This window comes from Thalassophryne amazonica, chromosome 17 (assembly GCF_902500255.1).
Source record: "Thalassophryne amazonica chromosome 17, fThaAma1.1, whole genome shotgun sequence".
Lineage (NCBI taxonomy): Eukaryota > Metazoa > Chordata > Actinopteri > Batrachoidiformes > Batrachoididae > Thalassophryne > Thalassophryne amazonica.
In genome coordinates, this window is record NC_047119.1 from 35,778,025 (window position 1) to 35,791,717 (window position 13,693).

A 13,693-nucleotide genomic window follows, 5' to 3' on the forward strand; every position below is an offset into this window, starting at 1 on the left:
CCGTGCCTTGGCTTTCCACTAACGTCTTCCTGACGAGAAACACGTGGATTTCCACTGATGCCAGATAGAAACAACAACAACAACAACAACAACAACATGGCAAGCCAGGGGCTCGTCTACGACGGCTGCAATTTTTTCAGACAGCGCCTGGTGTTATCTACACTCAGCGGGAAACGTGTCAAAATCAAAAACATCAGATGGAAAGACGACGAGCCCGGATTGCGCGGTGAGTGGCGGCCCGTCCGCGGGGTTAGCTCGTCGGCTAACAGGCTAGCTGTTACGCAGTTGGGGATTGCGCTTCTTCAGTGGGCGTAAGAAGCGCAGAAATGACCGCAGATTGTTGGAAGGGTGGCATATGTACAGTCTTAGTAAAGACAACACATTTCATGTTGTTTATTACTTTTTAGGAAGCGTTTGAAGCGCCCCGTTTTGGTTTTTTTCCCCTTTCTTTTTTGCAGTAAATGAGTACGATCGCAGGTTTCCACAGTAAACAAACATTAGCTTAGTAAATAGCATAATGAAATTCAGATACTTTTGCTAAATGTTAGTGGATAACATTTAAGGGAGAACTGCATGTTCCCCCAACATATGGTTACGTGTTTTTTGTTGTTTTGCAGAATTTGAGGCCAGTTTCGTCAGACTTCTAGACAAAGTAACCAATGGTTCTAGAATAGAGATCAACCAAACAGGTGAGTGATCCCAAAAATATCCTTTTAATAAAGTAATAAAGAGCCCCATCAATAAATATTTATTTATTTTTATTTCTGGGCGGGGTACCAATATCAGAGAGTAAAAGTTTAATGATACCACATATCAATACAGCATCATTCAGCATTTGTGTAAAATAGACTTTGTGTCTGTTTTAGTGCCACCTAGGTCACAGCATAGCAACCACTTGACCACTCTCTCTGATTGAAAATGAATAGTAGTTGGTGCTTTGTCTCGGTCTCTTGTAGCTAATGTGACCAAGGGGTGATGCGGGTCCCAGCCTTGCTTGACGGCATTGTAAACAATGCTGTTGGAATGCCATATGCCGGACAAACTTTGTATTGACACCATTTCCAGCAGCCAAAGTGTTTTTTCTGCATTGTTTCCCGGGTAAAATTTTTATATCGGCAAAAATATTTAAGTAAGGCCCATGCTGATGTTTGGGAAAGGCTCCTGAGTTACAGCCACAATCCTGCTGTGATGCTGAGAGTTTCTATGACCTTCACCATGCACACCATGCGCATTAGCCAAGTGGCCTCTGCATGTGCGTGCATGTGTGAGTATGGCTTCGATCACACAGAAACCAGTCAGAGCTGACATTTGCCATTTGGTACGCTTATGTATTATGGGTCAAGGATGAATGCTGTGTAAACGGAAAGTTGATAGGACTAATATTTCTTGCAGATATTATCAATTATAGCTAACCATTCTCCTGCAGTGCACCACCGGAGTTCAGGGTTTGGGGTTTAAAATGTTATTGTGGTTCATGTTAGTTTAACAGTGTTGTTGGTGTTATTGTGTTTTTTAGTTCAATTGTTTTATTCAGTTTAGTTAATTATCATGTTGTCATTACCATGAGTGAAAAGAGTATTGCTTTTGATGTCTTTTCCACTGTGTCTGTTTGTGTATGTATAAAAATTAAAAGCACCTGCTTGCAACAGAATGCAGAAGACAAAAAGCTCTGCGCATGTGCAACTGCAGATAACTGACATTTGCCATTTATACTTATGTGTTTTGGGTCAAGAATGAACAGTGCCAAAATGGAACGTTGATACGACGACTAATATTTTTGGAGAAACTACAGATATTAGCTAACGTTGATAATTACATTCTGGACTAACATGCCATTCCTGCATTTCTTTATATTAAAAGCGTGAGTGCGTGCATGATTTTATTTAGTAAGTGCAGGTTATATTAAATTAGATTAGATGAGATAAAACTTTGTTAATCCCTTGGGGAGACTCTCTCAGGGAAATTGAGATTCCAGCAGCATTGTATAGCAGCACACAGGGTAAGAAGCAGAAAGAGTATCAAATAGAAGTAAAAAAAAAAATTGCAAAATGTAAATACAGTAAAAACACCAAAAATACTGCTCGCTACTGGCTCACTGGCTACTACTGTTCTCCTGTCTTCCTGTTATTCCTCTTCCTCCCGAGTGCAGAGTTGTACAGTCTGATGGCCTGAGGGACAAAGGAGTTTTTCAGTCTGTTGGTTTCAGTCTGTTGTTCCTGCACTTGGGAAGGAGCAGTCTGTGGCTGAAGAGGCTCCTCTGGTTGCTGATTACAGTGTGCAGAGGGTGACTGGCATAATTCATAATGTCCAGCAGTTTGTCCAGTGTTCTCTGCTCTGCCACTGTCACCAGAGAGTCCAGCTTCATGCCAACCACACAGCCAGCTTGCCTGATCAGTTTGTCCAGCTTTGAAAATATGTTAAAAATACATGGATGACACAAGAAAGTGAAACACTTATTTCCATTGTCATCCATTTAAAAATCAAATGACAAAATAGAAGTAATAATAAAATATAATAATAATAATAGTACTGATGATAATAATAATAATGATGATAATAATAATAATAGTGCGTATATGATAACAACAAGCAGGGGTGGTGGCCAAGTGGTTAATGCACTTGGTTTTCAGTTCAGAAGGCTCCAGGTTCAAATCCCACCCCTGCCACATTTCTCCATGTAACGTGGAGTTGCGTCAGGAAGGGCATCCGGCGTAAAACCTGCGCCAATTCAACATGCAGATCCATCTTGGATTTGCTGTGGCAACCCCGAGTGCAAACAAGGGAGCAGCCGAAGGGACTTACTTTTTATATGATACAACAACCGAAACAATTTATAAATACATTAAGACAGTAAATTAACATTAAAAATTACATAGTTAACAGGAAATAAAAGGGTTGAGTTCCTCTTCTAAAAACTGTTGAGGTCTAACATTCTGAAAACATTCTGTACTCACACACCATTCCAACTCCTTATACAAGCTTTACTTAATTTATTACCACCCTTGAAAAATGTCAGCTGCCTATTTTATAAACACTACCCAATCTAGAGCCTGTGGATCCCCACTGGCAACAGGCCAATTACTGTCTGAAGCTTTGGTTCCACCAAATAATAAAGCCATGAAGAATGATCCACGTATGGATTTGTCAGAAATTTCAGTGGTTATTCAAATAATGAGCCACGTATATGAACATTGTGCAAGCAATTAAAAAAAGCACTGCAAGTGATTGTGTCAGTGCACACAGCGCAGCTCACCTGATCAATTATTACAAGATGTTAAATTTATCATAAACATACTTTTACAGCTGCTTATAAGAAGGAATGAACAAGCCATTACAATATACAATACAACAGCCAACTTTGAGTGAAAATGATTAATCCGCTACAGAATAATTATTTTCTATACAGCGTCCAGCACACAAAGCAAGTGGGATTGTCACGGCGAAGTGTATGCGAGGGCGCAGCCAAAATAGCATGTCCAAAATAGCCTGGCCTGTCATGTTAGCCGCCAGGTATTCAGATAATGGGCTTCTAACAGCCTCATCCTCACCACTAACATCCTCGTTTGTCTCTGTGGTATCTCGTACACAAACTGCCCCACGCTGTTTTTGCTCAATTTTGAACTTCTTGAAATTAGCACCACGCTCAGAGATGAGTCTCATTAGCCGAATATTCTGGCTCTAAGATCCACTATTCTCCCACATTTCTTGATCACTCCACTCGTACCAGGAAAAACATGCTACGTGGCTCATTATTCATCGTTCATTTTTCAGTGGGACCAGTGCTTAAGTTTCTTGCTCAAGGACACTTTCACACAGAGACAGTAGCAGCCAGGACTCAAACTACGGACTCTTCAGTTAAAGCACAACCTGAGTTGTGCCAAACTCACTCAGTCTCTTTGTGTTTCTGTACTTACAAGGCACCATGTTGTTCTACCAGCCTGGGTTGCTGTATGGGGGTGCTGTAGAACACGACTGCAACCCGCAGCGGTCCATCGGATACTACCTGGAGGCCCTGCTCATGCTGGCTCCATTTATGAAGACACCTTTAAAGGCCACTCTGAGGGGAGTCACCAATGACCCAACTGACCCAACAGTGAGCATGCATGTTGCATCAAACCTTTCATTGACTTATTTCTTTTTCCTTTGATTTAAGTTCTATTTTCATATTATTATTATTGCTGTACTAAATCCTTGCAAATATGCATTACATCTAAATAGATACTGCCCTCTTGTGTACTCAGTAGAAGTATGTTTAAGTCTTAGACAAACAATTTTCTGTATGCAGTGTTGGATTGTTGCAAAGTAAAGTGGTGTCATCAGTTGTTGGTGTAAATTTACTTCACTTATTAGCCTGATCCTTAATGTGAGAAAAATAGTCCGTTTCCATTTGGTTCCAGAATCTTGGCATCTTAGTTTGTTTGCATATTAAAATGCACACGTGGCGTCTCTGCAAACCACAGGCAAAGTAAGAAAGACCTCATCCCCCTGGAGAAAGGTGTTGTCATGGAAACTATCTTAGGTCCCAGTGATGTGTGATGGTCTGTTTTTTAAAAGGTTTGTTTTGCCATTCTTTTGGAAGGTAGCAGCTGTTTTCCAGCTTGGTTGTGGATTCATGCAGTCTGTCTCCTGCAGGTGGACCTGCTGAAGGCCACAGCCATCCCTCTGATGAAGAAGTTTGGCATTGAAGGAGACGGATTTGATCTCAAGGTGAGGAAACCACAGAGGCCTACGGTGAATCTAGTTATAAAGTCTCAGGTGCATGTCTGTGATCTGCTTTTTTTCTACAAAATTAAACAACTGAATGAACATCCTCTGAGGCCAGTGATTCCATAATTTTTGCCAGGGGTTGTAGTTGCTACATGGAAACAAATTGGTGTCCATTTATTGATTTTTATTTTTTCTTCTTTTCTTCCCCTCCCCGGTACTGTGGCTATCCCAGGTGGTAAAGAGGGGGATGGCACCTGGTGGTGGAGGAGAGGTTGTCTTCACATGTCCAGTCTGCAAGACTGGCAAACCAGTTCAACTGACTGACCCAGGGAAGATCAAGAGGCTCAGAGGAGTGGCGTATCCTTCTCATAATCATGGCTTTTGGCTAACATTTAATCTGACAGGTTTTTGTATGTTGAATACATTAAGTTGTAAAATAAATTATTTAACCCTCTGGACACACACACACACACACACACACACACACACACACACACACACACACATATATATATATATATATATATATATATATATATATATATATATATATATATATATATATATATATATATATATATATATATATATATACGAGGTCTGTGAGAAAAGTAACGGACCTTTTTATTTTTTTCAAAAACTATATGGATTTGAATCACGTGTGATTACATCAGACAAGCTTGAACCCTCGTGGGCATGCGTGAGTTTTTTCACGCCTGTCGGTTACGTCATTCGCTTGTGGGCAGGCTTTGAGTGAGGAGTGGTCCACCCCTCCCGTCGGAATCCCTTTGTCTGACAACTTCCTGAGAGACTGGCGCTTTGCTTTATCAAAATTTTTTCAGAACCTGTGAGGCACATCGAAGTGGACACCATTCGAGAAATTCAGCTGGTTTTCGGTGAAAATTTTAACGGCTGATGAGAGATTATGGAGTGTTACTGTCGCTTTAAGGACTTCCCACGGAGCGGAACGTCGCGCCGCGCTCCGAGGCTCCGTCGTCAGCCTGTTTCGAGCTGAAAACCTCCAAATTTAAGCCTCTGTTGACCCAGGATGTCGTGAGAGAACAGAGAACTTTCAGAAGAGGTCGGGATCAGCAGTTTATCCGGACATTCCACTGTTAAAGCAGATTTTGTAATGAAAGACGTGCGGATGGATTGGCGCGGCGCGTCGCCACAGGAAAAACACCTCCGTTGGAAGCCTTAAGGACAAGTTGGAACATGTCCAGCTGTTAAACAATTTCTCAGATACTCACTCAACTGAAAGCCATCAAAAGCCACCTGGTTTTTACAAATGGTTATCAACACGGAGGTGTTTTTCCTGTGGCGGCACGCCGCGATGGCTGCCTGCCAACGTGCGAATCCGTCCGCACGTCTTTCATTACAAAATCTCCTTTAACAGTGGAATGTCCGGATAAACTGCTGATCCCGACCTCTTCTGAAAGTTCTCTGTTCTCTCACGACGTCCTGGGTCAACAGAGGCTTAAATTTGGAGGTTTTCAGCTCGAAACAGGCTGACGATGGCGCCCACTCCATGGGAAGTCCTTAAAGCGACAGTAACACTCCATAATCTCTCATCAGCTGTTAAAATTTTCACCGAAAGCCAGATGAATTTCTCAAATGGTGTCCACTTCGATGTGCCTCACAGGTTCTGAAAAAATTTTGATAAAGCAAAGCGCCAGTCTCTCAAGAAGTTGTCAGACAAAGGGATTCCGACGGGAGGGGTGGACCACTCCTCACTCAAAGCCTGCCCACAGGCGAATGACGTAACCGACAGGCGTGAAAAAACTCACGCATGCGCACGAGGGTTCAAGGTTGGCTGATGTAATAATCGCACGTGATTCAAATCCATATAGTTTTTGAAAAAAATAAAAAGGTCCACTTATTTTCTCACAGACCTCGCATATATAAAAAATAGAATTTGTGTGTGGAGATTTCTTCTTTTTCCCATTTTTGCAGACTAAACTATCAGAAACATTCAACTTTTTTTTCTTTTATGGTTTATGAAATTGCATCTGTCACATTGCAGAAAACATTTTTAAATTCTCTCTTTTTCTCGCCATGATTAAGGCACTTTGACACTTGTATGACTTTGATCCGTGCACTGCCACGCAGTCTGGCGTGTCAGTGAGTTAACCCACCATAAACTCTGCGAGGCTGCATGCCAGTATGCATAGAAAATTTTGAAATGTTCCAAATAATCTGGCACATATTAACTTTGTGCCACTTGTGTGAGCTAGTTGTGAATGTTGCACAACCTATTTGAAAACACTGCGTGTCAATGTGTCATTGTGCAAAGCGCATTTGAACGATTGTGATGAGAATTTACTTCTATAATAAACGTAACTTGACATATGCATTATCTAACTCATAAGAAGGAATGAAAATTTAACTGTTTTACCAATCCATTAGAATATATATTATAAATAATTATCTTTAAGATAAGATTCCAAATGTGTTCTCCGCGGCACGAGACAGCCTGCAGCTGTAGATAATTTCTCTGTGATTCTGGGAGCGATGAGAGAATGGTTTCATCAGCCAAGTTCTGAGAACAAATGCGTCATTGGCTACAAATTGATTATTTTATATAGTGCGGGAGACATTGGAAAGATGCAGCAGTGCGGGGATCACATTCATGCAAGTATCAAGGTGCCTTTATGCTGTTTCTACACAGGTCCAGGACTTGTAGGTATGGGGGGGTGGTGCTGGAGCAGAATCTGCTTGAATCTAATTTATGGCATGGCAAATGATGGGTTTTTTGCACTTTTAAACTCATTTGACAAAAGATAATTGTATTTATATTGTTCTTAAGTGTAGAGTTTTTTAACTGTATATGCTCAAACTGTAATCTGGTCCTTGACGGTCTAAACCAAGGTATTCGGTCAGGGTTTCCCCTCAGATGGCAAACAGGCTTGTGGACTCGGCCAGAGCTGTTCTTAATCTGTTCCTTCCAGATATTTACATCTACACAGACCACATGAAAGGAGCCAACTCTGGCAAGTGAGTTCTAAATGTGTTTTTTTGGGAAATTGCTTTGGATCTTTCCAGTTTATTCTTACAATCCATTTTGAAAACAATTTTATATTGACAGGACAGTCATTTAGTGAATACATCGCAGACACTAGTCTTGACAATAATCCAACTCTGTAGGTCTCCTGGTTTTGGGTTGATGCTGGTGGCAGAGAGCCTGAATGGTACCATCCTCAGTGCCGAGATGGTGTCCACACCACAGGGGCAGGGTGAACCTGTACTCCCAGAGGACCTCGGCAGGAACTGTGCCAAGCTTTTATTGGAGGAGATCCATCGGGTAGGAACTGCTCAGTCACATATAAAGTGCTTTTTCACCAGAAAGGCTTTTTCATAGTTCTTAGAACTGTTGGGGGAAGGACCCCCTTTGTTGTGAGTTTGCACCACATGTAACTGGAGACAGTCGGAGTTCTTTGAATGCTGCTTTATGGGAATTGTTTAGCACTTACTTCAAGGTAGGGACCACTAGTGACGCAAGTATCTGTTCCTACTGGTGGTATGAATGCAAACTTTAGAATAAACGCCCTTGAGTAGTGTGCAGTTCTTGGTGGAGCTCTCCCTCTGGGTTGTCCCTAGAACCACTTGGTCTGAAAGCGCCTATACATTGCATTTATGTTAAACATGTTGGTCTCAAAAGATTGTTTCACATTTTGTAGAATCAATTTCATGTGGTGTTGGACCTGAATGTTTGAATGCCAACACATATCTGTACAATTATGTTTGTATACCTGTGTTGATAAGGGACTTCAACATGTGCAACATTGTTCATGTAAGTTCTCTTGTATTTGAAAATTTTCAAACTATAACAACTAGAGGGCACATCAGGACCAAATTGTTCCTGGACAATCTGGAGTATCTTGCATTGATGTCACACCTACTGTACCATGCTGGCATAATGGACTTGTTCCACCCCCTGATGTTTGTGTGTTTAATTGCATCTTGGAGGTGTGCAGTGCTAATTTCTTAGGCTGTATGCACCAAAAAATGCAGTAGGGGAACAGTTAAATGCAACTTTCATCTCATTGTAACTAGTCCACATTTTGCCCAAGCTTCAATGACTATTATAGGAACAAATGTTTGAGATATTGGTGTTAGACTTCCAATGTATAGATCGTGGTTCAATTCTAGGTGTGTGCTCCAGGCTACCTGTCCATGTTCTTGATCAAGACACATAATCTGCATAGTCCTAGTCCAGTGGCTTGGTTTGGAAAGATAACCCAGTGGACTGGCATCTAATTGAAGACTCTCTCCACACTGCAGTGTCCAGGGATAAGCCAAAGGCCCAGTGGGCCTTAGGGGCTGGAGAGGAGTCACTTTTTAATCCCACGTATGTAATGAAAGGCACGGATCTACGCTTAGCCCCCAGAGGTCACTTGCCATGCTGGCCGAGTTGAGGGTCAGATCTGTTTGCTACATGGCAAGTAAACTAATATCTGCCAGTGCTGAGTCCTGATCCAATGCTTGTATTTTCCTTGCTATTACACTTGCACAAAACGCATTGCAAACACATGAAAATAAATCCATTGTTCATGCTTGATGGGTTAACAGCTCTGTTAACCCATCAGTAATTTTTGTGTTCATGTTTAGACATGATCTGTTGCGTTATGAAGCACAATTTGCTGAAGTCATATGTTTGGATAATTGTAGAGATGGAACAGGAACAATCCATGCAAGTATATGGTTTTCTGAAATCGTAATAACACCATATTCTAATCCATGTGACAGACTATGTATTATAGATCCATCATCTCGCCAATATGGGAAAATATGCTTTTTATGACTTAAATAAGCAAGAAAATGGGACTGAGAAATGCCTCTCATTTAGCTTATTCCACTAGACTGCGCCAAATTTCATTTAATATTTCAAAAGCAGTGGTGATATGCAAACACATGGGTTTGACTCAGTTTCTGTGATATTGCAGTTTCAATTTTCTGTTACTTAGCCTAACTGATACACAAAGTAAGTTAACTTTCAACACACATCCTCCCGTTTGCACATTTTAGGTCTTTCTCACCTTCAGCAAACCTAAGTGGATTTTACATCATATAATCCAACTTTAATTTCTTATTGAGGTGTTTCTTCATTTTTTTCCTGGATTTTCTTATTTAACACTTGGAGTTTGCATTATGAAGAATGCAGTATTGTTGGCTGATGTCTGTATTAGTAGAGGGTTCCTGACCATCAGTATCAGGTGTCGGCTGCTCTGTACTGCTACAGCTACTTGCTGAACGTTGTAGACAATAAGAGTTTTTGGGGAATACCTGACACACGGCCTCGCTGCATATTAACATTGCCACATGTCTCTGAACATACGCGGTCTTTGTTTACCCAAATTCCCCATTGATGGCTGGAATTGTGCTGAGGAAATTTTGAGGAGAGAAAGAATATTTGGAAAGCGGAGAGTGGCTGTGCCAGTGAGCAAAGAATCCTGTTTGATAAAGCAGCTGTGAAAAGCACGTGTTAGATACGTTTGGTCTTGTTTAGCATCTTGTGAGCTCAGATTGACGTTAATTAATTCATTATTGAAAAAGTATATACTGTTAAGCCTTTGCATTTGTGTTTTATTTTTAAATGACATCTGGGAAAAAAAAAGTTCAAACTGGGTTCATTAACCCTCTGGGGTCCGAGGGTATTTTTTGGACAGTTCACTTGCCTGGCATAAATGTTTTATTATTGCTGTTAACAGTTCTCCCTGCATCCCACAATCAAGATTTATGTCTTTTTTTTTTTTTTTTCAGGACAACCTGTGCTTTCAGAATATATATGTTTTTGTTGTGTTTTATAGGTGTAATAAAGGTTTACAATCAAAAATAGGCAAGGAAAAAATAAAGCAAACTATAATAAACAAACTGTTTTGACACTTTATAAAGGTAATTTGAGGTCTTGTGTGAAAGAATGCACAACAAAAAGATAAGATAAGAAAGCCTTTATTCATCCCTCAATGCGGAAATTTCAGTGTCACATCGCAGCATAGAACAGTAGGAATAGAAGGGTATGCAATAAAACAGACAAGTATCTCTTAAAAAACAAGAACTAAAAAAAGCACTGAGTGCCGGGTAACGCTAAGGCTACCATTGTTCAGTTCAATGCTGCACTGCCGGGATGATATACCGTATTTTCCGCACCATAAGGCGCACCTAAAAGCCTTAAATTTTCACAAAAATTGGCCATGCGCCCTATAATCCGGTGTGCCTTATGTGCGCACTGAATTCCAAAATCTGTAAAAACGACCGTTGTCTTTGACCGTCGGAATATCGGACACAAGGACGTAATACGTAAAGTACATACGCTAGCAGCGTAGAGTACGTACCCTGGCAGCGATAAACCAATCAGAGAAGAGTCTGTGAGTCCGTGGTATGTACACTTACCTCCGCCACTCCTCCGGTAGTTACCGTATACTACAGGTATCCTGCAAAACAACATTTGTTTGTCTAAGGACCCCTGAAAATGGCGCCAGCGAAGAGACATGCTTACGAGGCACAATTCAAACTGCAGGCTATCAGTTACGCGGTTGTTCATGGGAACAGAGCAGCTGCGAGAGGAAACAAGAAAATGAACTGCGCCAAGTTAAAAAGACCAAATGGAGTTTCCGCAGAAACAAAGCGAGGTGGCCACAGCTAGAAGACCAGCTGTTCAATTCAGACACAGAAGATGAAGACTTCGATGGATTTGTGACAGAACCATAATAAAAAATAATGTAACATATTGTTAAATACCGGTTGTTAAAAAGTTCAAATAAACTCACCGTTTTGCTTCCGTGACCTTGTTTTTTTTTTTTTTGTAGACTATATGTTTTAGCATGCGCCTTTTGTAAGGGTTAAGTACCTGCTAATTGAGGCCGCGCCTTATAATCCGGTGCGCCTTTTGTAAGGGTTAAGTACCCGCTAATTGAGGGCGCGCTTTATAATCTGGTGCGCCTTATGGTGCAGAAAATACGGTACACTGTCGGGATGTAAAAGTGATCAGATAAAGTGACTTCAGTGTGAAATGCATGATAAGTTACTCTGATATTTACAATATGGACAGGTTAAAATATAGTAGGTAAAGTGACTTAAGTTTGCACCATAAGTTAAATTATTGCACCTAATAAATAAAGCAGGTAATGACATGAGTATTGTCCTGGTTGCTATGGTTACCACAGTACTAGCATTGTTCATTGTACAGTCTGACAGCAGCCGGGAGAAACGATCTGCGGAATCTCTCCCTTACACAGCGAGGGTGGATGAGTCTGTCACTGAAACTGCTCTCCAGAGCAGACAGAACGTCCTGCAGGGGGTGACACTCGTGGTCCAGCATAGATGTAAGTTTAGCCAGGACCCGTCTGTCCCCCACCTCCTGCACAGAGTCCAGAGGACAGCCCAGGACAGAGCAGGATTTCCTGATGATCTTATCCAGTCTTTTCCTGTCCCTCTGTGATGCTGCTGCTCCAGCAGACCACACCGTACAGGATGGCTGAAGCCACCACAGAGTCATAGAAGGTCCTCAGGAGTAGTGGCCCCCTCACTCCAAAAGGCCTCAGCAGGAGGTAGAGGCGGCTCTGACCCTTCCTGCAAAGTGCGTCCATGTTGTGAGTCCAGTCCAGTTTGTTGTTCAGATGAACACCCAGGTACTTGAGTCCACTCTCTCAATGTCCCTTCCCTGGATGTTCACTGGGGGGAGTGTAGTGGGGCAGCGTCTGTAGTCCACCACCATCTCCTTGGTTTTCCCCGCATTGATGAGGAGGTGGTTCCTCTGACACCAGTCCACAAAGTCCTGCATTAGTCCTCTGTACTCCACGTCATCGTCGTCCATAATGAGTCCTATGAGGGCAGAGTCGTCGGAGAACTTCTGCAGGACACAGCTGTTCGTGTTGTCTGAAGTCTGCAGTGTGAAGAGGAAGGGCGCGAGGACCGTCCCCTGGGGGGCCCCACACTGCAGGTCAGGAGGTCAGACACGCAGTTCTTGGTCCTCACAAACTGGGGCCGGTTTGTGAGGTAGTCCAGGACCCACTCAGCCAGGTCCTCGTCCACTCCTGCAATCACCAGCTTGTCCCTCAGGAGCCGTGGCTGCATGGTGTTGAAAGCGCTGGAGAAATCAAAGAAGAGAATCCTCACAGTGCTGCCGGGCCTCTCCAGGTGGGACAGCGAGCGGTGCAGCAGGGAGATGATGGCGTCCTCCACTCCGATGCTGGGCCGGTAAGCAAACTGCTCTGGGTCCATAGCAGAGCTCACTGTGGAAAGGAGGTGACACAGGACAAGGCGCTCTAGGGTCTTCATCAGGTGGGATGTAAGTGCCACTGGCCTGAAGCTGTTGAGGTCCTTGGCGTGCAGTGTTTTGGGCACTGGGACCACATGTGACGTTTTCCAGAGGTGTGGCACCGTCCTCAGCTTCAGGCTCAGGTTCAAGACCTGCTCCATGACCCCACACATCTCATCTGCATTTGAGGAGCTTCGGGCTAATCTTGTCTGGGCCTGCTGCCTTTTTGCTCTTTATTCTCTTCAGCTGACTCCTGACCTGATCTGCCGTGAAGAGTAGAGAGCAGGTGGGGGGGAAGGTAGGGGGGGAGGAAGTCTGGTTGGTGCCAGGATGTGTATTGGGAATGAAGCAGTCTGTGGCGGCGGTGTGAGTGGAAGTGTAAGGAGGGGGAGGGGGGATATTGGGCAGAGGCACAGGAGACAGAGCAGTGGGAGGAGGGGTTGTGTCGAACCATAGGAAGTGCTTGTTGAGGTCGTTTGCCCATTGATGGTCACCTTCCGCCTGTTTGGGAGGGGGTTTGAACCCAGAGATGGTCTTCAAGCTGCTCCACGCCCCCCGGATGTTCTGGTGTTGGAGCTGCTCCTCCACCTTCCTCTTGTAGGCGGTCTGAGCCTTGCGTATTTCCCTCCTCAGTTCTCTCTGTGTATTCTTCAGGGCCTGTCGGTTCCCTGACTTAAAGGGAACCGAGGTAAGGTTCAAACAATAAACACAAATGCACATTTTGAACAA

At 42.9% G+C, this 13,693-nt stretch overlaps 1 protein-coding gene across 1 annotated transcript in view; it reads left to right on the plus strand.

Moving 5' to 3' along the window:
• rcl1 (RNA terminal phosphate cyclase-like 1) overlaps window positions 1–13,693 on the plus strand; it is a 21,129-nt gene continuing 7,436 nt past the window's right edge. Inside the window, exons 1-7 of the mRNA XM_034191883.1 lie at window positions 1–226; window positions 618–689; window positions 3,918–4,093; window positions 4,633–4,707; window positions 4,940–5,064; window positions 7,576–7,701; window positions 7,852–8,008. Coding sequence (XP_034047774.1) covers window positions 58–226; window positions 618–689; window positions 3,918–4,093; window positions 4,633–4,707; window positions 4,940–5,064; window positions 7,576–7,701; window positions 7,852–8,008 — 900 coding nt within the window. The 5' untranslated portion in view covers window positions 1–57. The remainder of the gene's footprint in view (window positions 227–617; window positions 690–3,917; window positions 4,094–4,632; window positions 4,708–4,939; window positions 5,065–7,575; window positions 7,702–7,851; window positions 8,009–13,693) is intronic.